Source organism: Typopeltis vanoorti, chromosome 3 (genome assembly GCF_054136105.1).
Source record: "Typopeltis vanoorti isolate ZY-2024b chromosome 3, IOZ_Tvanoo_1.0, whole genome shotgun sequence".
Classification (NCBI taxonomy): Eukaryota; Metazoa; Arthropoda; class Arachnida; order Uropygi; family Thelyphonidae; genus Typopeltis; species Typopeltis vanoorti.
Genome location: NC_143551.1, coordinates 111268392 through 111295978, shown reverse-complemented (window position 1 = coordinate 111295978; position 27587 = coordinate 111268392). Strand labels below are relative to the sequence as shown.

Below are 27587 nucleotides of genomic sequence, written 5' to 3'. Positions count from 1 at the left end.
GAACAAAATGTATGCTGGAGCAGCATTCCCCAATAAACAACATTCCAGGATCAAACACATCCTAACCTGACGGCAGTTATTACTGCCTCTCTTGCCACCATGCTTCAAGGTTTCAGTATATCAAACCCACCTCTACAAAAAGATTCCTACAAGAAACACACTCTATCCTAATGCACTCAGTAATGATTAGAAACAAATTTCTTCCAAACTCCCTTGTGGTTCCAAACTCCCTTTAATTCCAAGCAGGAATTAAAATTCGCACTTGGAATGCCAATGGACTCGATAACAAAAATATTGAACTACAAGAATTTGCACTATGATACAATCTTGATATTATATTAATAAGTGAAACTCATTTATGACCAGCTAACAATCTGAAATTGAGAGGATACCTGCTCTACAGAAATCACAGACTTGATTACAGAGATGGTGGCACTGCTATTTTTGTTAAAAACTACATTACACACAATGCAATAACCAATCCTCCAACCAAAAATTTAGAGATTACAGGCATATAAGTCTATATCAACACAGCTGGTAAACTCAAAATCTATGCTGCTTAGAACTCACTGACCAAAACCAGTTTTCTCTTGGCTGATTTAGATGGTATTCTAGGCATCAGGGAGTCCATCATCATCACTGGGGATCTGAATTTTAAGCATTCAGCTTGGAATAGTAATGCAACCAATAAAAACGGTGGCATGCTTTTTAATTATACAGGGTCGAACTACATTGTAGTGGCTGGTCCTACTTTGCCTACTCATCACGGTCCTCTTGGCAGCTCAGATGTTTTAGATATTGCTATCCTACAAAACATCAAATACCAATACCAGTTACAATCACTGAATAAACTGTCTTCTGAATACAACCCTATTTTACTTAGATTAGGCAATCAAGAACAATTATCTCCTCTTCATTGCTTCATAGCTTTGGAAAGATTACCCAAAGTATTACCCAAATACATTGGTCCTGTTGGATCCTACTTGTTCTTAATCTATACTTTGGATCCGACATGATTATAATTACGATGTTCTTAACTAATTGATAAGTTGCGAGTTGATTTCTAATTCAAATATAGAGAAAATTTATATTTAAAGACTGCGCCACTCTATATCTGAATTAGTTCAAGAATTGAAGAAAAATCAACCTTCAACTATTTCTCCTTAAAATATATACTGGCCGAATATATTTGACTTACTTAATTTACCCGCTTTGGTTCGAATATTTTATGAATGGTGCAGTAAAAGAGATTCAGGCAAAATACAACTTTAGATAAACAAAAACAAACATTTAATTTATAATCACAAATTTTACACTTAGGATCAAATCACTAATTAAGTTATTATAAATGCTTCAGCCTTTCCGATAATACCGTCATACAAACTCAGACAATGGCAAACTTGTTATCTCTAATACAGTCTTCTCACAGTTCTTTAAACTATTTAATAAAGTTCCTTAATGATCATTCACATCAATATCTCATAGTTCTTTAAGTTTCAAATACAATAAAAATTGCAGCAATACCTCTTTACAAGCAAACACTTATAAATATACACTTTAGCTAATTTCCTTATACTAACAGCAACAATAGTTACTGTTAGTATAAGGAAATTCTAGGATGAAACTCACACACTTCTCTGCAAAGGAATATTAATGGTTGAATTAATCTTACCGATAATCTTCTTTTTTCATGAACTTACACACAAACATTTTTTTATAACTGTAAACACTTTTAACAATAATCGGCACTCATTAAAATAAATCTTCAAAGCATTAACTGAATTAATTCACGGTCACTATACACATAAACAAACATTCTTGCATGAAGTACTACTGGTCACTCATGAAATAAGGCAACACACAATAATTCCTTAACTTGAGGTTTTATATGCACAGCTGTTCATTCTTCCTGCATTCATTTATTTCTTTAGGCAATATATTTCTAAGCACAGCTATCGGTATACTTCAACTTTACAGCTCTACTATTCTTTAGTAACTTCGTGCTTTGCTTCAAGGTTCTGTGTGTCCTTGAAAGGTCGGCCCTGAAATTAAATCTCAATTCAAGTATTGCTAGTGTACTTAGTAGTCACTCAGTTGTCTTCTGTAGCTATAATTGTTATTCTACAACTTATTAGCCAACTGCCTCTCAACTAGTAGACTTTATTTAGCTGCTTGAGTGACTTGCCGACTCGCTATTATCGCACTGTGATTCCCGAATGCTCCGATTCCAACCTAATGCCAATCTCTCTCTTATAAATCTCTAATGCTCTCTTTTCCAGCGTTCCTCACTTTTTATATCCTTTCTTCCCGCCAAAATTGTTCACGTGATTTCTTTCTAAAACTCTTTTCAATAAACCTTCTCGTGTGGTGTTCCAAAAACGTGCTCGCTCACTTACATACGTTTCCATGACAACCAAACAAAATATAATAAAATTGAGGTATTGCATAACACTAAACTTCTACAAACAGGAACAAAATAAGAATATTTACATTTCAAATAATGCGCAGTTAAATTATCAAATACAAGTTCTTATAATATTAACATAGTAATAAATAAAATAGCATAATAATATTTAATACAGTCTTATCACTATTAATACATATATCCTTGATTAAATAATTAAATATTAAATAAGGTTAAAGGTAGTTATATGAATATTAAATTATAAACAAGTGAATTACATTAAATAATATTTACAAGTCTATCCTATGTGATGGAAGATCATGTTGGATTCTGAAACAAATAATAATTACTCCAATCTCTATATAATCAGAATCCAACAGTCCAGTATCTAACATAAAATAAATGGAAAAGATTGACAAAGCAATAGAAAACCTAAATAATCGAATCAATAAAGCATTAGCAGCAGTCATCAAAACTATGAATATTTACAAGCCTAACCATTTTTCAGAAGCTATCAAAAATCTAATTAGAGAAAAGAACAAAGCCAGGAAAAGATATCATAACACAAATGCTCCACAAAATAAAAAAATCCTCAACAAATTGAACAGTTTGGTCAGAGAAGCTCTCAAAAATTTCAGAAATCAGCAGTTGGAAAATAAGTTAACATCTCATAGTCATGAGGATCACACTCAATCTAATTCTTAAAAAATCTTAGAAACAAACACAAATCCCCCCCCCCCCATTCAATCTGATCAGGGTTTAGCACACTGATGCTGATAAAGCAGAAGCTATAGTAAGTATTCTGGAAAAACAGTGCAGTCCAGCAAACAAAAATTTAAACATCAATCTAGTTTATAAGGTGCATTGTCATGTTAAATGTACATTAAAACAACCTAACAATAACTCAAATCTGATTAATCCTACTTCACCAACAGAAATAATTAACATCATCAAGCATCTTGACAACAAAAAAGCACCAGGTCCAGATGGAATTCCAAACAAAATCATTAAGCTGCTACCTCGCAAAGCTATAATGCATCGTGTCAACATCATGAATGCAATCCTAAGAATACAATATTTCCCTCCTTCCTGGAAGGCTGCTGACATTATACCAATCCACAAGCCAGGCAAGGATCCATATTTGCCTAAAAGTCATTGTTCCATCTATCTATCCCAATGGCTTTAACAGGCCCTTAAGGCCCACAACCTTCCAAGCATGCTTGGATTTCGTAACCGAAATACGAGGATAGAATGGTCACTCCTATGCCTCAAGGTATTCTTGGCTGTATCCCTGTGTGTTCAAGGGGCCGGTTTGCCTGCTTGCGGGATGAAAAACACCAGATAAACTGGCGGAAAAAACCCTACTGCCCACGCCCAAGACCGGCTAACTTGGCTATGGCTGAGGAAGATCCTTCAGCTCCTCACGTCTCCGACGGGAATCGAACCTAGGACACTCCTTCCCCAGGCATATGGTTGCGAAGCATCCATATGCCTGGGGAAGGAGTGTTTCATCATTGTTCCATCAGTCTGCTCCAATCTAGGAAAAATCACTGAAAAAATCATCCTCTCCAGACTGCAAGAATCAACAGACAAACTAAATATCATACAAAATGAATAATTCTGCTTTGGGCAGAACCACAGTACTATTCACCAAATTCATTGGCTAGAGGAACATATTACTACAGGATACAACTGGAAACAACACACTGGTGCTGTATTCCTTGACATTGCAAAGGCTTTTGATAAAATTTGGCACTATGGTTTCATGTTCAAACTCATAAAGAGCCAACATATCATTGATGATACAGCTCATCAAATCATACCTTTCCAAAAGAATAATGCAGGTCAAAATTAATGGAAGAAGCTCTATTCGATGCAAAATATTAGCTGGAGTTTTACAAGGCTCCTTACTGGCCCTGCTTTTGTTTGCAATCTACATGGCAGATATCCCACAGAACCCAATGACGTCCATAGCAACTTTATACACAAACGACACAGCAGTATTAACAAGATCTCTCCATCCTTACCTAGTAACCAAAAACTTCAAGACAGTATCTCTGTGCTAGAAACATGGTTCACAGATTGAAGGGTGCAAGTAAATCTCAAAAAAGTGCAGCCATACTCTTCACCAGAAGGCTAGTATCTCCCTGGGGGGGGGGGGGTATCGACCAATTTAATACTAAAATCCCGTGGCAAACAGAACCTAAATATCTTGGAATGCTCCTAGATAAAAGACTGTGTTTCAATAGTCATATTAAGCACATCTGTGCAAAAGTTTCCAAAACTATCACTCATCTCCATCCCTTGATTAATCAATGTAGCAAATTAAATAGAACAAACTTTACTGTATCAGATGGTGATTCGACTGATAATTACCTATGTCTCTCCAGCTTGGAGCCACACTTCCAAACTAAAATTACAAGTGCAAAACAAGTGCTTGGGAATGATATTAGATGCTCGATGATCCATCAGAAATGAACAGATTCACCGTGATGCCAATACTCCATATATCTCCTCAGTCCTTCACTCTCTAGCAGTAAAGTTTTTCTCACACTGGCCATGCATCCAAATCAATTGATCCAATAAGCTGCAGACTACAAAGAGTATGTTCTCCACAAATACAAAAGATCTAAAGCCATTCTGCTTTCCAAGGATATCATTTAATCCCTCAGCCCCCACAGGGCTAAATACTCATAAGTTATTCCTACCAAGGTTAACTCCAGCTCAGATAATGGGGAATATTAAAAGTGTTAAGCTTCACCCTTTTGCAACAGTACTGCTATGTGTTATGCAAAAAGTGTCTTTTTTTTTTTTTCTTCCCTGGGATCATTGCCATGTAAAAGTCAACTGCCAATTGTCAGAGTGTCTCACATGAGATCCAGACGTCATGACTGAGAGCTCAGCAGTAAGGAAAAAAATTTGTCAGAAAAGATATTCTCATTTTCAGCTGAGGTTGTCTACTTTACCTAGGAAAGGAACGTTGAGGATAAAGGAAGTCGGTGAGGTGATCAAGACAAATAAATCAGCGGGATTTATTTAACAATTAAATTAAAATAATAAATTAAACAGTTACTGTATAAAACAGGTAGACAACCAGAAGAAAAAGAACATTATCACTCAAACAAAGGAACGAATAAGGACTGTCTTGCAAGAATGAATTCTATGGACATTAGCTCGTCATATGTACCTAGGAGAATGTATAATCGCTCCCAGATAATTCAAGTAATATGTTCTTATTCCTTATTCAATAATGTTAATGTCATAGTGTTTATGATACTTCAAAATAAGTACCTAATATAAGAGTCAGCAGACTGTTATGTATAGTAAACTTAAATTAATATTAACTGAGCTCACACTTGTCAGGTCTCCAAGTGTTTATGAATAGAAATGAGTGTGACTTGTACATTGTACTAGATTATAGATGGGATATGAAAAAGAATTGTGAGAAATTTTGGAAATTTAAGTTCAAAAGAGATTCTTATGGAATTGTCTATGACTTTTTGTTTTTGTACATATGTTTATAGTTAGATTAAACATTGTAAAATATTTTACGAACTTCATTAAATTTTGTGAAACGACACAGAGAGGCTGATTGTCGATGCACTAATCCTAAAAACTATGAACCTGGAGGTATCTGACCAATGAAGGGTAAGGAAATTAAATTATGATAGTAAGTTAAAGACACAACTGACACAAAAAATATTGGTCAAAGAAAAAGGAAAATACCATTTATTTTATCTCTGCTTAACCCCCAACCAGCCAGGACCATGGATGCGAAGTGCATATTAAAATTGTAATACCATTGATATTACACTGAAATATGTGATGGATACGAAGTGTAGAGGAGTGATGTATTTTATCCATATTGACGGCAACATGGTTAAGACCCATACTTATAAGGATGTAACTGGCACAGTCGATAAACAAATAAGTTAAATACAGTGTGAATGAGAGTAAAGAAATCAGAAGTAAATAGCAGATAATATAAGTATAACAAATGGCACAGATAAGATAAAATATAGTTACAACAAACTTATCTGGACAAATGTGCACAGATCTGGTCACCTGGTTTCTGAGGTATTGTAGATACAGTGGAGAGGGTACAAAGAAGAGGTGTGAAAGATGATATCAGGATTGTGAAAAGACATTATAAGGAGAGACTGAGAATTTGTGAACTGCAGGTGCTAGCAAACCACCCGCCACAGCAGTAGATGAAATTTTCCATCTACTGCTGTGGTGGGTGGTAGGTGGGAAAGGGATGAAAGAGCATCCATAGAAGTTGAGAATGAATGAAGTCAAGAAAGGGATGAGAGCTAGATTTTTTCTCTTATAGAGCAGTGCGTGACTGGATTCAACTTTGAAGGTATAGATAGTGTGAAAAAATCAAGAGTAGGTGTGACATGGTGTGAGTGATATGTGGCTTCCCTCGATAAGTCCCTGACTCCCTGGAGGTCTCTCATGATACTTGTGTAGAGGTTTTGTGTAGAGGCTTAAGTGCTGTGAGGACATTATGTTGGAGGTTTAATGGATTTTTTACAACACTCAAAAAGAATTAAAATAGAATTTAATACTTCCTATATTTCGTCCTAGTCACTAGGACATCTACGGCGATTACAAAAACAATTAATGTAACATGCACACAAAAACTTACAATACCAAGCCCAACCACGTGGGTGACACTAAAGTCCTATCTAGGTGGAGCGCCCTCTAAGGGCGGTAGTAGGTGGCCTGGAATGTAAGGTGGGACCTCTGGTGATGAGTGTTTCCCAAATCTTAGGAAACTTAATGCAACCGTATTTATTAAGATTTGGCTGGAATGGGTAGTCACACACCTGCCTAACGATACACTTGCCTTCACTGTATACAGAAAACCCACACACACAGACAGATACATTCACAAACTCTCCCACCACCACCCCTCGCAACAATATGGCATCATTAAAACTCTTACCAAGAGAGCCCACAATCTTTGTTCCAGTGGAACCGCCCTCACTACTGAGCTTAACCACATACACAGAACTTTCCTCTCCAATGGCTACAGCGAACACAGTATCAAAAAAATAATCAGTTCCTCCCCCATTCCCCGTCCCTCTCGTCAACAAGATTTTAAAAATGCCATCACCATACCCTACATCCATGGCACTTCGGAAAAAATAGCCAAGATACTAAAAAAGTACAACCTACGCATAGCATATAAGCCCTACCGCAAACTTGCTACCCTTATCTGTTCTACAAAAGATCAGCTCCCTCCTCTCTCTCTGCCTGGAGTTTACAAAGTACCCTGTTCCTGTAAGCTGGCGTACTTTGGAAGACAGGCAGATCAGCATCCATCCGCCTGGAGGAACACAAGTCTTACATCGTTAAACACAACTATGGCCATTCAGGCTTGGCTGACCATGTTTTGGACACCACCCACAGAGTATCATGGAAGAAAACCACCATGCTCCACCACAGCAAATTCAAGAAAGAGAGACTTTTCTTAGAAGCAGCAGCAGCTCTCAGAAACCAACCAAATCTTAATAAATACAGTTGCATTAAGCTTCCGAAGATTTGGGAAACACTCATCACCAGAAGTCCCACCTTACATTCCAGGCCACCTACTACCGCCCTTAGAGGGTGCTCCACCTAGATAGGACTTTAGTGTCACCCACGTGGTTGGGCTTAGTATTGTAAGTTTTTGTGTGCATGTTACATTAATTGTTTTTGTAATCCCCGTAGATGTCCTAGTGACTAGGACAAAATATAGGAAGTAATAAATTCTATTTTAATTCTTTTTGAGTGTTGTAAAAAATCCATTAAACCTCCAACATAAAGTCTCTCATGATAGTAGACAATATAATTTCAAAAGTATCTGCAAGATTTTAACACTTAGCTATTGTTGACTGTCATTCATCATTTTAAATAATAACTTTTTAAAAAATAATTTATTTATATTATTTTGATAAACACAAGACAAAACCAAGAGTCTTGATAAAAATTACCTGTCTCTTTCTCCTCCAAGACCCCCTATAAGCTTTTTAGCTCTTTCCAATTTTGTTGCACAAAGTTCTTTTTGACATTCCAGGTCATCTTTTTTTTTAACTTCTTCATCATACTGTTGTTTTAATCTTTCTAAACGATTTTCCAATGACTGCAGCTCAGCTTTCTTGGCATTCACTGTGATATTTGAAGCCTGTGATTGTGCTTCAGCCTCTGCTAATTTTGCTTTCTTTGGAGCAACCAACTATGAAAAACAAATATAATGAAACGTTGGTGTATGTGTACATAATTTGTTTTTCCTTATGATGTAAGGCAGATTGTAATATATGTATACTTTACAGGAAATACAACATAAGGGCATTCCTTGGTGAGGAAAGCATCACAATGAACAAATATTCAAATCCTACTATTGCAAATAATGGATGTTACTGTATAAATAGAGACAAGAAAATATTTATCATTAATTACTGGTTTATTTCATGTTATTAGATTACTAGTTACCATATTTTTCCGTGTATAAGATGCCCCATGTATAAGACGAACCCTATTTTTTCGAACCCAAAATTAAGAAATCAATATTTTAAACATAAAACACAACACACTCGATATTTTTTAAATATTCAAAGTATGTTTAGTAATTAGTTAATATTTTTAAGATACATACTAAGATGCATTTTTAAGGATGCATTTTCTGGGCTAACTTGGTTCATGTTCTCATGGCCAACCCCTCTCCACATGAAGAAGCACCATTCTGCCTTTCCTGTGAAATCAACAATATTTATTTCTCTTGCAAACTTTTTTGCCTCATATTGAATAAGCTTGGTTGATACACATATCCTACTCTGGCGCTGCTAAATAATCCAAGTCTTAAGCCTCTGCTCCTCTGCTCTTAAGGCTCTCTTCTTTTTTGGCATCTTGAGTAGTTAATCTTCATGTTTTCTCCACTGTCTAATCATACACTCAGTTGGAGTGTATCCAGGAGGTCCAAACTGTCTCTCTGAAGCTTTATTTCCATGTTCCTTTGCATAATTGATGACTTTTAACTTGAATTTTGAACTCGTTTTTTATTTTCGGACATTTTTATGGGCTAGAGCTAAAAATATTGTTAATGCATTAACTTACCCTGCCAAGGATTTGCAGACGTATGAATGCTTTCAGAGTTCTGATTGGTTTATTCAGTAATAAGCCATTAATGACGTCAATTGACAGAATTAACAAAGGCTAGTGATCAGCAGAATCCAATCACTAGCAGAGACAATTTGATAAGACAAGGTATCAGCAGTTTCACCATTGCAACCATGGGTCTCTCAACCAGTTAGCCTCCTGTATAAGACGCCCCCCAATTTTTGGTCTAAAAATTTTAGGAAAAAGTATTATCTTACGGTATTTATTAAAATATGGTATTTAAATTAGATCAATTGTGTTTATAATGCATTGATTTTTTTCCACCTCTCAAATTTCTTTATTTATATTTTTAACATTTATATGATACCACAAAATAACTGGATGCACCACTAGAACTGTGTGCATCTAGTTCAAAAGTTATAAAATAAAAAAATAAATAAATAAATCAGCTAACACCTTTTATTCCTTTATAGGGAGTAGGTGAGGCCTTTAAACCTTACCTAGCTTTTAGAGATTGAGTGGGCAGTACAATCTCCACCAGTAGCCAATCAGAGATAGTTGGCCCATGGCTATCACTAATTATAAGCTGCCACTGAAGAAGAGATGAACAAACAAGTTCTCCAGTCACTGACTAGGCTTGAACTTAAGTCTATCTTTGGGCAGCCTAGTGTAGAGGATGCAAGCGCCACTTCCTCTGACTCAGCTCTTTCTAAAGGTATGAATATTATTATTATTTTTATATTTAATTAACAGGAGTTCACATTGGAAGAGCATAAAAATATGAAAAAAATAATCATATCTTTCACTGACAGATGAATCCAGTTTAGTTGTTATCCAAAGGATGAGAACTGGGATGCTCGGTTTCTTTTCAGATGTTTCATCATTTGTTTTAGTATTGCTTTTAGTGCTCCTAGACAACTGAAATTGCTGTTGCTCGTGTATTCCAAGTTCACCGAATTTTAATCTTCAAATTTCTGTATTTGATTAATTTTTCAAGAACAACTTTTTATCTACTATACAAGTTCCCATGTCTTATTGCATCAATTAACCATACACGTTGTTGTTTGAATACAGTTATGTCTGGCCTATTGTGTTTCAGATGTCTACCTGTCTGAATTTTAAAGTCCCATCATACCTTGCCATTTTCATTTTCAATAACTTTTTGCAATTGTATCTTCCCCCCAGGAATTCTGTAGGAATTCTGTGATCCATTATGCAAAGTATAGCCTTTGCATAATGGGTCTTATCATGACTGCTTATAGTCTGAGAATTTAGCTGTAAGAACTGATAAGAGAGTTCACTGTTTCTTCTTAATTTCTGCACAGCTGGCATTTACTGTCATTATCGATTTTCTTTTCCATTTCTTCCTTTAATACATTTGTTTGTAATAATTGTTCTTGAGCAGCAAGTATCAAATATTCTGTGTTTTTTTATTACAGTGCCCAGTTCAGGCCATTTCTAAGTCATGAGTGTCAAAACATTATATGATAATATATGAATAATAATAATAATAATATAATGTAGATAGAGACTTGAGGAAGTTATTATGGGAGGTAAAGAATAATAGTATTGTAGGAAAAGTCAGTAGAGTGTTGCCCAGATATGACAATAGCGAGTTGAGAAGGAGAAATGAGATAATGAATAGCAAGATGAGTGAGTTGTATGAGGCAAAGGGAGTTCAGTTTATGAATCTGTGGAGTGAATTTGAAGGAAAGTTGGAATGGTTTAAAGTTGATGGGTTGCATTTGAATAGATTTGGTGTTGGGTATTTGGAAAGGCTATTGTTTGCTGACAAGGAAAATAATCAATAAGTTAATGTAGCTGATGATTAATGGTTACTTGTAAAGTACAAGAGCACAGCTGAATGAGTTGTACGACAGGAAGAAGATGAATACGAGGTTGAAGGTTGTGCTTGTGGCAGGATAAGATGCATGAATACATAAAGGTGAGAATTAGACAAGTATGAATGGCAATCAGAGTTAGGATTAGGAAGTCAGGAGCGGTCAGACCAATGAGAGAGGTATGATATAGTGGCCAGAGTAGAGAATGTTGGAGCTGGTAGAATGGCATCAAAAGGGATTATGTTTGTATACTAATGTAAGAAGTATTCAAAATAAGAGAGTTGAGTTTGTTGCATCGATTAAGTAAGTATGACAAAATAATTGGTATAAGTGAAATGTGGTTATCTGAGGATGATGTGATGTTGGCAATATAAATGGAAGGATATGCAATTTTCCATTAAGATAGGAAGGTGAAAAGAGGAGGGAGGGGAGGGGGAATACTGTTAATGATTTCAGAAGAATTTTGTCCACAAAATGGGGAAGTTGATAGTACATGTGTAGATTTTAAAGCGTGTGTAATTGAAGTTGAAATTAACAGGCTATTATAAAGAGTGTTAGATTTGATTATAGTGTCAGAGGGAGTTTCAGTTAAAGACGTAACTATTCTGCCTCTGGTTGGTGACAGTGATCGTGCAGTACTCACTTGGAAAGTCACTAAGTTTATGGATTTTCCATTCAGAAAAAGTTACATGTTGAACCACAAAGCAGGAAGTTATGAGCATGTGAGGGGGGGGGGGTATGCTGGTGTGCCATGGTATCACTTATTGGATGGGAAGGATATCGACAATGTGTGAGAAGTGTTAAAAAATACTTAAATGATGCGATAACAGAATGCATTCCTAGAGTTTGAAGAATAAATAGAGTAGGAATGAAATGAATGTGTAATCTAATTAAGCAATAGATCCATAAGAAAAAGATTATGTGGAAGGAATATCGTGTGCATAAGGATGATATCAGTTATGATAATTATAAATAGCAGGCCAGAAGGGTCACAAGTGTTGTATGGAAAGCTAAGTTTGAGTATGAAAAGAAACTGGTTCTGTAAGTTAAAGATAAATAACCCCAAAAAAATTTTGTTGTTATGTTGCAAGTAAAAGAAAGAATGAATTTAAAAGAATAATTCTACTGAAATGCAGATGGTATGTGGGTGACTGATGCAGAAGTGATTGTTCAACTAATTAGTAGCCATTTTACTAAAAGCTATCAACCTGGTATATGCAACATTGAACTTACTGCTGCTTTTTCACCGTATGAGGAAAATCATGTAGATGAGGAGGTACTAGAGCTGTTGCACAAACTGAATAAGAATTCTGCAATAGCAACTAATGGGATATCAGCATGGATGCTAAAGGAGTGTACAGCTGAACTGGCTATTTCTTTGACAAGGCTAAATAATTTAAATCTTAGAACAGGGAAGATTCCACATGAGTGGAAAGAAATGAATAGTAATTCCATTGCACAAAGGTGATGCAAAGACCAATGTATCCAACTATCAACCAATTGGTATCTCAGGAGTGGTTGTGAAGATTTTAGAAAAGTTGGTCAGGGCTCACATTCAGAAATGGGTTGACAGAGAATCTCCACTTTCAATGAACAGCATGGGTTTACTAAGGGAAGGTCATGTTCTAGCAACTTGCTCACATTCTATAATGATTTTACCACTGAAGACAAGGGGAATGTAAACACCATGACACTTTTGGATTTTGCTAAGGCTTTTGACAGAATACATCATGGAATACTGTTGAATAAATTGGAGAATATGGGATTGGATTATAAACTATTGGCATGGCTAAGAGGATGACTGACCGACAGATATCAAAAAGTGATTTAAGGGGTGGGGGTGTGAATCTGCAAGATTCATGATAACCAGTGGTGTGCCTCAAGGATCAGTCCTATGTCCATTGTTATTCAATCTGTACCTTAATGACCTATCCTATTCTATTCCCTGAGCCATATAGCTGGTGTGTGTGGGGGGGGGGGGGGGGGGAGCTATATGCTACCATACTAGGGAGATGATTATGAGCAAGGTGGTTTTCCGTAATTTCCTTGCCAAAATATATTTATGAATGTAGCCATGTGTGTTCACGGGACCAGTTTGCCTGTTTTGAGGGAATGAAAAACCAGAGTTACTGGGAGAAAAATCCCCACCTCCATATGAGACCGGTTAACTCATCTTTAGTCAAAAGAGACCAAATAAAGGTTCCTCACATCATAGATGGGAATTGAACCCAGGTCTTTACAACCAAAGGACTACATCTATACCGACTGAGCTATGGAGGCTCAATGACATTAGTGACATTGGGAAGGATTTAACATATGATATACAGCTATTTGCTGATGATGCAAAGATAGGTAGGGTAATCAAGAGTGCTGTTGATATGCAGTACTTGCAAAATGATTTGAACAGGCTGGAATTGTGGGCATGTGAAAATGGCTGTCATTTCAATGTTAATAAATGTAAAGTCATGCACATTGGTGCGATTTAGATATCCAATGTCATATTATATTGGTGTTATTATGCTTTAAGAAACTGATGAGGCTAGGCATCTTGGAGTTTTAGCAGACAGGAAGTTGAAGTTCAAGGATCATATAGCAAAAACTGCAAATTCAACCCAATAGAATAATGGCAATGCTTGACGCTTGACAAACCTTGACGTGTAAAGATAACTCATTTTGTCTCTTTACAAGGCCATGATAAGACTCCACCTGAACTACTGCATGCAGGTCTGGTCTCCATGGTGATTCTGATACAGTGGAGAGAGTGCAAAGAAGAGTGTCAAAAATGATATCAGGATTGTGGAATACAGATTATGAAGACAGATTGAGAATTTGTAGGTTGCAGACACAGGAGAAAGAAGGGTGATATAATTGAGACTTACAAACACTTCTGAAAGGGTTATACAGAATTTCAGTAGATGTAATTTTTCATTTTATTGAGGGTGGGAAAAGGCAGTTGAGAATGAATGCTGTCAATAAGCAGATGAGGGCTAGATTTTTTTCACAGAGTGTGCATGATTGGAATGGACTGCCTTTGGATGCTGTGTGTGCAAGTAGCATGAATGAATTCAAGAACATCATATGACAACTGGTGAGTAGTATAGCCTCCCTTGATGAGTTCCTGACTCCATGAAAGTCTCTCTCTCTCTTAATAATAATGATAATAATAATATCTAATAAGATGCTGCTGTTGTAATCCATAGAATGTTTATGGAATACTGATTGTGAAATATTTAGGCAAATTGGTTGGGCATGTAAAAAGAAGGTGATCTTGACACAAGCCTTTAATTTCAGGAAGATAGAATAGAAGGAGGAGATAGTATATGGGAACAAGAGGAGTGAGTGACTTTCTGAGTAATAAATATCTTAAACAGCATTTTAATCACAGTAGATTTAAAAAAGAAAGCCTGTTTTTAGAATCTGGAGCAGCACTCAAAAAAGTTGGAAAACATTAATTGTCAGAGGTCTCAATTTATATCCTCAGTCTCCTACAAATGCCCATAGAGGGCACACAACCTAGACAGCACTTTAGAGTCATATACACATGCTTCATTTAGTACCGTATAGCTTGTGTGTGTGTGTATGTGTGTCTGTTATATGTGTTAATTATACTCCTTGAAGATGTCTCAGTGACTGAGACAAAATATGAGTATTAAAATAGTTTTTACTACTTTCTTAGTCAACACTCCATTAAACCTCCAAAACGATATAAACCAGTTTGATTTATATCATAGTATGACTGCTGTTAAGAATGTATGATAGTTCCATTGTACAAGGGTGGTGCAAAAATTGATGTGTCTAACTACCGACCTATTAGTATCTCTGATGTGCTAGTGAAGATTTTAGAGAAGTTGGTAAGAACTCGCATACAGAAATGGATAGACAACCAAGCTATATTCTGTAAGGAACAACATGGGTTTACTAAAGAGAGGTCATGTCAGAGCAATCAGGTCTTATTTTATGATAATGATATGGCTGAGTTGTATAAAGAGAATGGATACACTGTGATACTGTTGGACTTTTCTAAGGGATTGGATAGGATATCACATGAAAGGCTGTTGCCTAAACTGGAGTATATGGGATTGGAATATTATTATTATTATTATTATTATTATTATTATTATTATTAAAAGCGACCTCCAGGGAGTCAGGGAATCATCAAGGGGAGGCCACACATCACACACACCAGCTATCATGCTTGTTCTTGAATTCATTGACACTGCTTGCACATACAACATCCAATGTCAATCCATTTCAATCATGCACCACTCTATGAGAGAAAAATCAAGCCCTCACTCCCTTCTTAGCAGCATTCATTCTCAATTTCCAAGGAATCTCTTTGCTTGACTTGGATAAGAAGATGATTGAAGAATAGGTATCAGAAAGAATGGGAGTCTGTGAGATTTTAAGGTGACCAGCAGTGTATTCCAGGGATCATTCCTTGGACCATTATTGTTTTCAAACTATACATTAATAATATTGGGAAAGATCTGACAGGAGATGTTCAATTGTTTGCACATCACCTCTCAAGGAATGATCCCTGGAGTAAAGTGCTAATATCTGGATGCTACTGATATCCAGCACTTACAGAATGTTTTGAATAGGCTAGAAATGTGGGAAATAATAATGGCTACCAATTCAATGTTAGTAAGGCAAAGTTATGCACTTTGTGATGAGATATCTAATGGCATATTATATTATATTATATGCTACAACAAACTGGTGATGCCAGGAATCTTGGAGCTATAGTGGATAGGAATTTTAAGTTGGAAGGTCACATAGCAGGACAAGAAGGGAAGGGGGAATGTAAACGTGTTAGTATAAAAATTTCACCCTAGTATCAAGGGCATCTTCAGAATGACTTCTAAATTACACAACAAGAACAGAAACTGGCATATTCAACAATGACACATGCAAACTGCATGTACATGATGTAGACCAGGGATCGGCAACCTTTTCAGACTTGCAGGCCACATTCAACTTTTATTTTTAATAATCAGGCCACAAGCGTTTATTTAAGAGAAAATAGTGAGTGAAAAAACAGTTGCGCACTCAGGATTTAATCTTGGAGGGGGCCGAGCACTCAGGATTTAACCTTTTGGGGGGGAGCCAAGTTGAGTAGACGTTTTGCGAATACACACTACACATCGCATACGACCTATAACTGAGCATCTGCAGTGATCGCTAATTCATAAGTAGCACACAACATAAATAAAAAAAAATAATTTTAATTAGGAAAAGATTTTTGGAAATTTTTCTAGTGTTTTTTCCTTTTCTTCGGGGGGGGGGGGGTACCCGGGCCCCTTGGCCCCCCTCTGGGTGCGCCACTGGAAAAAAACAAACAAACTTAAGCTATCAATTTTTATTATGTCAATCTTAAAAAACAAAGAAATATTTAAAGTACGAGATATGAAACAAGCATGAAAATGAAACCAATGAAAAATTATTATCACGTAAAAACAAAATAATATAGTGTATCCATCACAATATAGAGTTATTAAGGGGGGAGGGGAAGTAGATATATGAAGACTTTAGGGAGAAAGTTGAGTGTATGAATGTGTGTAATATGCCCAAGTGAGTACAAAAGACCACGAATCAGAATGGGAGAGTTAGAATAAAGCATCAAAATAGGGATAGGACAAATCGCCTTCTGCAATTCATGTAAACTAATGCCAGAAGTATTAGGAACAAGAAGGAAGAATTTTTGGCCTTGGTTGGCACTTCAGGCAACAGGTTATTGGCATTAGTGAAACATGGCTGACAGAAGATGACATAGCTAGTGGGATTGAATGTGAGGGGTATGGTGTGTTCAGGAGTGACAGGGAGAATAAAATGGGGGGAAGAGTGTTATTGATGATAGCTGATTTGCTACAGCCAAAGAGAATAAAAGTGGAACTGCAGGATAGAGAAAAGAGCACATTTGAGGCTATTTGGTGTGAGAATGAGACTTGCAGAACAAAATATATAGTTGGGGTGCTGCTATAGACCAGGTGATGGAATAGATGGTAGAGACAGTATGCACAAGCAAATAGAAGAAATGAGTGGAAGGAGGGTAATTGTTATGGGTGATTTCAACTATAGTAACATTGACTGGAAGGAGGAGAGGACACATGGGAGGAAGGAACTGGATTTCATGCAGTTATTAAGGGATAACTATCTGCGATATAATGGAAAATACTGGGGGTCAGAGAGTGCATGACCTAGTAATTGCATCTGAGAATTTGGCTGTAACGAATATGACCACGTTGCCACCAATTGGTGAGAGTGATCATAGGGTCTTGACCTGGGAGGTGGCTAAAGGTGTGGAATTTACAATTAAGACAGGGTACATGTGGAATTATCAGGCTGGTAAGTAAGACAAGCTTAGGAGTTTGATTGGTTCAGTGCCATGGCATGTACAACTGCAAGGGCTAGATGTTGATAGTGCATGGGAGGTGGTTAGGAAGTGTTTACATGAGGCAATGGCTGACTGTATAAATAGAGTTTGAGTAATAAATCAAGTAGGGATTAAATGGATGAATAACACCTAAGCTTCAGCTGCAAAAAAAGAAACTACTACGAAGGGAATTTAAGGAGAAAGGTGACCGGCAGGCACATGAACGGTATAACGCGCATGCCAGAAGGGTAACGAGTGTGGTAATAAAAGCAAAAACAGATTATGAAAGAAAATTAGCCATGCAGGCTAAAGAGAATTCCTAGCAGTTTTTTCGATATGTTGCAAGTAAAAGAAAAAATGTATATAGCAGAATGATTTTAAAGAATGCCGATGGTAGGGAGGTAACCGAATCAGTTGATATAGTTGAATTACTGAGCGAGCACTTTGCAAGAATATATCATCCAGGTAGTGACATTGCAGTAATGAATGAACCAATAGATTATACGGAAATTGTGGTGAATGAAGTGGAGGTGAGTAATCTATTACAAAACCTCAATGTTAATACATCTGTGGGATTAGATGGTATACCAGCTCGTGTCGTATGTGAAGCGGCTATAGAATTGTCAGTACCCTTGACCCTTTTGTTTAATTTGAGTTTCGGGTCTGGGTTAGTCCCGAGGGGGTGGAAAGAGGGAAAAATAGTTCCACTGCATAAAGGAGATTCCAAGACTGCTGTTGTAAATTACCGACTGATTAGCATATCAGGAATAGTTGTCAGGGTCTTGGAGAAATTAGTCAAGAGAAGAATACAGGATTAGATAGATGAAAATGGGATACTGTATGGGGGACAACATGGTTTTCTGAAGGGTAGATCATGCCTCAGTAACTTGCTCACATTTTATAACACAGTTACAACTGAACTGGATAAGGTTAATGGGTTTACAGTGATTCTAACAGACCTTACTATGGCCTTATACAGGATACCACATGGAACTCTAATCAGTAAATTGCAGCATATGGGGATGGATAAAGGGTTGGTGAGATGGATAGGAGGGTAGCTGATGGAGAGATATCAGAGAGTTGTTCATTCAGGAGTAGAGTCCAAAAGATGGCACAAGATTCTGTTCTTGGACCACTACTTTTCAATTTGTTCATTAACGATATAGGAAAGGAAGTGTTCACTTGTTTGCTGATGATGCAAAGTTGGGTGGAGTAATAGTGAGTGAACAGGATGTCAAACTTTTGCATGATGATTTGAATAGTTTGGAGGACTGGACTAAGGAAAATGGATGTCAATTTAATGTGGCAAAGTGTAAGGTTATGCATTTTGGGGTGAAAAGATTAGCAGCAGTATATCACATTGGTGGAATCATTCTCCAGGAGATTGATGAGGCCAGGGATTTGGGAGTGTTGGTGGATAGGGAGTTGAAGTTTAGGGGGCACATCTCAAAAGTGGCTAAATCAGCTCATCAAATCACTTGGTTGCTGAAAAATACTTTAACAAGCAGAGACAAACAAGTTATTGCTCCTGTATCGAGCCTTGATAAGACCCCATCTAGATTACTGTGCCCAGATATGGTGGCCAGGGTTTCTTCTTGATGAGGAGGAGGTGGAGAGGATCCAGAGACGAGTGACTCAAGATGATAGCAGGTCTATGGAATGAACCTTATGAGAACAGGTTGAAGATTTGTGGGTTGCAAAAATTAGTTGATAGGCAGAAAAGGGGTGATATGATTAAGACATTCAAACTACTGAAGGGTTTCTATAAGATTAATCCAGAAGATAATTTTGAGAATAGGACTGGTGATGGGAGCACTAAGGGGCCATACATGGAAGCTGGGCAAGAATGTGGTTAGCAGGGGTGTTAGAGCTAGGTTTTTTACTTGAAGAGTGGTGAATGAGTGGAATAAGCTGCCAGTCTGTTGTGGGTGCAAAGACTGTGAATGAGTTCAAGGCGAGGTATGATAGATACTGTGTGAATGTCGAATAGTTGTTCTTGACATGATGTTAGGACCTCCCTCGATGAGATTTTCGATTCCTTGGAGTGGCCCGAAATAATAATAATGATAATAATAATAATAATATATGCATATGTCTCCCTGCTTAATGTGACTTTTGTGATTGTTTTCCCTTAGCCAGATTATCTAGATCCACTTTATAACCTGAGGTGCAAATTCGAATCGAAGCATGGAAATGTTCATCAGTCAGTCGAGAAGTAATTTTATTCTTTCTAAAACTCCTGGCAGAAAATGCTTATATGCAAATGTAGGTGTTTCCAAATGTGACTACCATCTTTGCGAAACTGATTAATCCTTCAATTTTTTTTTTTTTGGTAAGCATCGATCAATGTCGACATTAAAATGATGAGATGTGTGTGTAAGATAAAAGGACCTCCTAGATGAGTCTTTGACTCCATGAGGTCTTGTTTAATAATAATAATAATAATAATAATAAAAGAGTTCAAACATAATCGCATATTTCGATGCTATTTTTCATGAAAATCCACAAATCTTATTGAAAATTCCGTTTGTAAATCTTCAATAATAATAATAGTATTTCCAAGTTGCATGGGAGATATCACGAAGTATAGATATAAAATTATTTTTAATTTATTATTCATATTATAAATTACAACCATTTTTACAGTACCAGCCATGCTGCCAACAACAACTCCAACCAATAGAATACAACACAAATACACCAAAGACAGAAATACCAAGCCGGCATGACATAGCCTCCACTTTTCGCACGAGCTCCGAAGATGATGCACTGTTAAAATGGCTCGTGCCCTGTTCTCCCACCACTGATTTTATCCATTAATATCCTTTTCCTTCCCCAAAAATTTCTATGTTCACCCTCATCCCAAAGTATTCTCTGCCCACCTTTAATAACTTAAAAAATATTTAAAAAAAAAACGGGTTTTTCAAAAATGTTCAAAAAGAAGTATAGATATAAAATTATTTTTAATTTATTATTCATATTATAAATTACAACCATTTTTACAGTACCAGCCATGCTGCCAACAACAACTCCAACCAATAGAATACAACACAAATACACCAAAGACAGAAATACCAAGCCGGCATGACATAGCCTCCACTTTTCGCACGAGCTCCGAAGATGATGCACTGTTAAAATGGCTCGTGCCCTGTTCTCCCACCACTGATTTTATCCATTAATATCCTTTTCCTTCCCCAAAAATTTCTATGTTCACCCTCATCCCAAAGTATTCTCTGCCCACCTTTAATAACTTAAAAAATATTTAAAAAAAAAACGGGTTTTTCAAAAATGTTCAAAAAGTTTGCATACCTCTTGCCTCACCAATAATTCTCCCACATCTCTCCAACCCCACTTTTCTGACCCCCTTCCATTCAATCATACTTCCTTCCTTCAACAATGAATGTATATCGCCATATGCCAGGATGCAACTGAAAGAGAAGACAGCCAGCAACACCCCATAAAGGTATGTCCGGTTTTTATTCTTCCTATATTTTTTTCTTCCTATTTTTTTCCTCCTACATATTCTTCATATATCTCTCCATATAAAATATCAGTAGTGTCCTAGAATTTGAATCAAAAGCCAGTGACATTATATAAAAAAAGGGGTACTCCTAAACAAAAATAGGCTAAATATAATATTTATATTTATTTAACTTAAGGGGATATTAAATCCCACATTGTTTTAAAACCGAATAAGAAACTCAAAGAACGGAATCAAAAAGTTTCATGTCGAAAAAAAATATAGAATAGCGATCAGAACTTTCTCCACCTCTGCAACGAGTTGCCCTAGTTTGTACTATGTACTTGAACTACGTGCTTTAGCTTACACTAATAGTCGACAATACGTTTATTGCTATACTATATTCGACATGAAACTCTTCGATTCCGATCTTCGAGTTTCTTATTCGGTTTTAAAACAATGTGGGATTTAATATCCCCTTAATTTAAATAATGTTTTACATTGCCGAAATGAAGCCTATTGGCTCTTTATTTTAAATAATTTATGGGTGCACCTTTTTGACAACTCATATAGCAGAGTATATAAGTTCTTTTCACTATACCCTTAGTATTATACTTTGGTCTAGCTACTCACTGATGAGATCTCAATAAAGATTGAAACTGGTCTGGGTAGTGACCTCCCACCATAATGTATAACATCATACATCTCCTAGGAGATGGGTTTTACATTATGGAAAATACTAAGAATAACGATCAGGACTTTCTCCACCTTTGCAACGAGTTGCCCTAGTTTGTACTGTGTACTTGAACTACATGCTTTAGCTTACGCTAGTAGTCGCCGATACGTTTATAGTTATGCTGTATTCAGCATGAAACTCTTTGATTCCGATCTTTGAGTTTCTTATTCGGTTTTAAAACAATGTGGGATTTAATATCCCCCTTAATTTAAATAATGTTTTACATCGCCGAAATGAAGCCTATTGGCTCTTTCTTTTAAATAATTTATATTTATATTTATAAATATATAAATAACATTTACTTACGGGTAAATATATAAATAATATTTACCCATAAAAATAATATTTACTTAGAGGAGTAACTTTTTTTTTTTTTTTTTTCCCACTATATTATTTCAGGAAATTACAACGTACTAGGATATACATTAAAATAAATTTTAATATATTTCTATATTTCGGCAACGTCACGCTGCCATTTTCAAGAACTTATGTACAAGATACGTGCACGCAGGCACAGCACAAACAATAAATGAGTAAGAAGAATGAAGCTATTAATTCTCCTAAAGTCCTGATGGTGCCCTCTAGCGGGCGATGTTGGTATTCTTGGGCGATTGGGCTGGAGGTCTTCTGATGTAAGTTTCCCAAATTTGAGGAAGTCTCATGCAGCCAAATTTGTTGAGGTTTGTTTCGTTTCTTAGGGCTGAAGCTGATTCTATGAAGTTTTCCACGAGAATTAGAGGAGTAACATGGGAATTTCCCAGAAATAATACCTATCATAGAGTAACATATTCCTATTAAACCATTTCTGAATTCTTTCTTTAATCAACTTTTTCAATACCATAACCACAAGTCCTGAGATACTAATCAGGCTGTAATTTGGTACTTCTGTCTTGGAACTTTCCTTTATGAAATGAAACTATCCTGACTTCTTTTTGCTCCCTTTGGTGAAAGACACTGCCAATTCTCTTGCACATTCATGTAACACATGGACTGATATTTATTTACATTGATATTTGCTTATATGCTGAGCACCTCCAGTTCATTTGCTCAATTCTTACATTGGTCTCTATCACATCAATTACTTCAATATCTCCACCTGGTTGATACACCCTTGCAAGGTTATCACATAACTCATCTATGTCATCTGCTTCTCTCATTTTCCTATGATTAGCAATGATTAAGGTTATTCTTCTATAATTATTTTTCCTCTTACTCACTACATTGTGGAAAAAATCTTTAGGATTCCTTTTCAATGCTTAGCTAATTTCTTCCCATGACCTGATTTAGCCCTCCTTACCATGCTAGTCACTCTTCTTGGCAGTGCTCTCTACTGCTCACAGGCATGCTGATCACCATCTGTTATCTTCATGCAGCAGGGGCTGCATTAAAAAAATGCAGCCCCTGCCTTTTTGATTCCTTTCTTAAATAAAATAATTCCTGACCATTTCACAAACACTGTTGACATTCTAGCTTCTTATGCCATGCCACTGCTCCTACTGAGTTTGTCATAATTACCAGCTTTGCTGCTTCCTATACAACTCATCTTAACTGAGAATTCAACATGTTTAGCGACATCCCCCAAAAAGAAAAATTCAAGAAAATATGTCATTTTTTTAATAAAAAAATGAATTTTTAAATGGTTATGATCAGTGGTGAGCTATGGAAATTTTAACAAAGGGCTCACATCATCGAGCAAAAAAAAAAGCCGTATTTCATACAAAAACATTTATTAATACAGCTTGTGTATAAATGCCAATCAAAAGGTATGAGGGGACGATGAACCTGTAAAGGCTATCATTTTTAAACAAATATTTCATGATCTGAACATGAAATATTTGTACACAATCATCTGTGTTGATTTATTTTACATAAGAAAAACATTATTTAACTATCAAAATATAATAAGAATAAAATCTTTTATAATCGCATATATGAAATAGTCCACATTTTTTATAAACAAAATAAATTTCTTTGGTTTGCGATAGAGTTTTTATGACAAACAATCTATACAGAATAAGTAAATATTATCTAAATACAATAATATTGAAGTACGTTATATTTCTGTTTTTGTTTTTATACTTCAAGTGCTAATCAATGGTACCAATCAAGGGGCATTATTTTATAGTCCTATTTATTTATATGCAATTACCAAAAGTGAATTCTTATTTGTAAAATGGTAGTAACAGTAACTATAATATTTTATTTAATAAAATCACTTTGTTAGGTTACCATATGAGTTTGTTGCTTAATATATTTCAAAAAAGTATGTTTTGTTTTGTTTTTTTGAAAAAATAAAAAAACTAAACAAGAAAAACAAGGGGCTCGCAAATTTGAAAAAAAATTAACAAAGGGCTCGGGTGAGCCCCCGCGAGCCCCTTATAGCTCACCACTGATTATGATACAATTTTGCCACCCTCCAATTCTGCCCAGAGACATTGCCTTAGTTGCTTAGTAGGCTACAACAGTCCTGTGGATATGCATTAAGTAAACAAATGAAGAACTCTCTAAGTAAAAAAGAAGATGGGCATGAAGATTTCTAAGGAATGAGCAAACAATGAACTTGCCTATTTTTGTACAAGTAGATCGCAATAGCTATTACCTTTAAGAGAGAAAATATTATCATAGTATAAAGTAACAATATAGATAAATGCTTTTTTAGTTTTATTTTCATAAATCTTAATAATTTTTTCTGCTAGCAAAGAATGAGTACTAGCACCTATTTTTTTTTTTTTATAAAAAAAAAAAGCAATGCGTATGTATATATATATATATATATATATATATACACACACACACACATGAGTATATACAAAGAAATTCATTTTCCACATGTGAAAATAATAATAACATAGTTTTGAGAATTACTTTTATTCAAAACTATATTATTATTATTATTATTATTATTATTATTATTATTATTATTATTATTATTAACACCTGAACTCCATGGAGTCAGGGACTATTCACGGAGGAACACACAAAGTTTATCCAATTGTGCCTTAAACTGATTCAATGTGTCTACATTCACAATACACTAAGGCAATGCATTCCACTCACCAACTAATCTTCATGTTAAAGAAGCTACTCCTCGATCCTCTGCTCACATCCTCCTCATACAATTTCCAGGGATGGCCTCTTGTTCCACCCCTTTCTATGAAAAATCTCTTCCATGTTATCCTGATAACAACCCCTGACTAGCTTATATATTCCAATAATATCTTCCCTCCTTCTTCTATTCATGAGGTTTTGCAACTTCCATTCTTTCAATCGGTCCTCGTACTCCACATTCTGAAGACCACTAACCATTTGTGAATCTTCACCAGACCCTTTCTAATCTCATCACCATGAAAACCCAGTAACCAAATCTGTGTACAATAATTCATATGAGGCCTGATCAAGGCCTTATATGGATTATCTGATGTAATATCTTCACAAATTATGCAAATGTCCCATGAATTTCAGGTCCTTGTCCACCATCACCACTCCCAGATCTCCATTCTACTCTACCTCCTTTAAAATATGGGATGCAAAGTATACTACCAAATTTCAAAACCATACACTTTGCAACATTGAAATGACAGTTACAATTACCTGCTGATTCATGCAATATATTCACCTCCTACTGTAAGGCCATAACATCTGCTTGACTCTGCATTACTCTCTGCAAGTTTGCATCATATGCAAACAGTTGCATATCACCAATTAATTCCATTGCAATATCATTAATATACAAATTGAACAATGGTCCCAAAACTGATCTGTACAATACACCACTAGTAACCTTCCTCTTTTGAAATACTGCACCCCCAAAATATCCCCCCCCCAATTGCACCTCTGTAGCACAATTGGAAGAAAGATGGTACATTGCACCTTTCGATTGGAAAAGGCCTAAGTTCGATTCTCATCATGACGGGAGGAATCTTTATATGGACATTTTCAATCGAAGGTGAGTTAGCCAACCTCATACGGAGGTAGCAGGGTTTTTGTTTTCTGGAAACTCGGGTTTTTCATCCCACATACAAACAAATCAGCCCTTCAGAACACACGCAATTTACAGACAAAAAAAATAAAACAAAACTAGCTGTGGTGGTGGTGGGCAGTAGATGATGTTGATGATTGGTAGTAGAGATTCGGTGTAGTGGTGGAGATGGAGAGTTGTACAATAGGTGTCCTCTCACGATAAGTCTTCGGACTCCTTGGAGGTGTCATGAATAATAATAATAATAATAATAATAATAATAATGATAATAATAATACAACTTTCTGATACCTATCTGACAGACAGCCACCAATCCAACTCAGAAGTCTGTTATGCAATCATTGTTGTGTGGCAATCTATCAAAAGATTTTGCAAAAATCTAAGCATACTACTGTACATCTTCCTTGTCCGAGACATTTGTCACCTTGTTATAGTACATAAGTAAGTTAGTAACAAAATGATCTCCCTTTAACAAACCCATTCTGATAACCACAGAGAATACTGCTGTTATCAACCCATTTCTGTATCTTACTTCTCACCAATCCTCTCTCTCTCTAGTACCTTCAGCATAACTCCAAATATACAGATTGGCCTATAATTTGTAGCCACAACCTTATCACCAACTTTATGCAGTGAAACAATTTAACTTTTTTTCCCACTCCCTTGAAACCTGTGCTGTTGAAAGATTCTTATTAAAAGCATGCCAATACATTTTACACTTGCCAATTCCCTGGAACATTCCCTTAAGACACATGGTGATATGCCATCAAATCCTATTGCCTTATTAACATGAAGTTATTTATTTCCTCAAATACTTCCTGCTCACACACAATTAAGCCATCCTCTACACTTAGGTTTCTCATGCTTTCACCCTGATGAGGATGAAACATCCTTATAAATTGATCACTGAATACCTCAACAATGTCATCTGCAGCAGTTACCATTCTATCAATTCCATCTATTAACAATCAGCTTACTATAATCATTCTTCGTTCTACTTGCCTCATATCTAAAATACTCCCTAGGATTTTTCTTGGCCTGATTTGCCAATTTCTGCTCATACTGCTTCTATTTTCCATATCGAGTCATTCTTCTGGCTGTTCTTTATATTTTTCATGAAAATGATTATTACCATTATTCATCTTGTACTGCCTCCAAAGTACCTTCTTATTCCAGATTTCATGCTTAAGCCCCTCATTCATCCATTTTACACCTATCTTATTCAGCCTTTTGGGCCTTCGGAATACATTCACACATTGATGCTATAATGTATTTCTTTGTCAGTTCCCAAGCAACATATATTTCCTTACCTCTCATCTCGTCATTTCATGCTATAGCTCCAAGCTATCTCTTAAGCTTGTCATAATCACCAGCATTGTACTTCCATATATATCATTTCCTCACAGAAGTCTGCATATGGCTTACTACAACCTGGGTGATTACTTCGTGGTCACTCTCACCAACTAGAGGTGAGAGTGACTGATGAAATTATCAGATCTAAAACTCTTGATATTTACATGCCCTCCTTTATATGCTGCCTGAGACAGTTGTCTCTCAAGGTCTCAAGAAATTCATTGTCCTCTTTCCCAAATGCTATCTCTTCATTCCAATCCACCATAATGAAAATCATCCATAATAATTACTCTTCTTTTGTTAACTCTAAGTTGTTTATGCATTTCTTCATCATCAT

General features: G+C 36.0%; 1 protein-coding gene across 1 annotated transcript in view; it reads right to left on the bottom strand.

The window, feature by feature from the left end:
* LOC150108468 (dynein axonemal heavy chain 7-like) overlaps positions 1-27587 on the bottom strand; it is a 990001-nt gene that overhangs the window by 462334 nt on the left and 500080 nt on the right. Inside the window, exon 24 of the mRNA XM_090390473.1 lies at positions 8386-8627. Within this exon, the coding sequence (XP_090246599.1) occupies positions 8386-8627 (242 nt within the window). The remainder of the gene's footprint in view (positions 1-8385; positions 8628-27587) is intronic.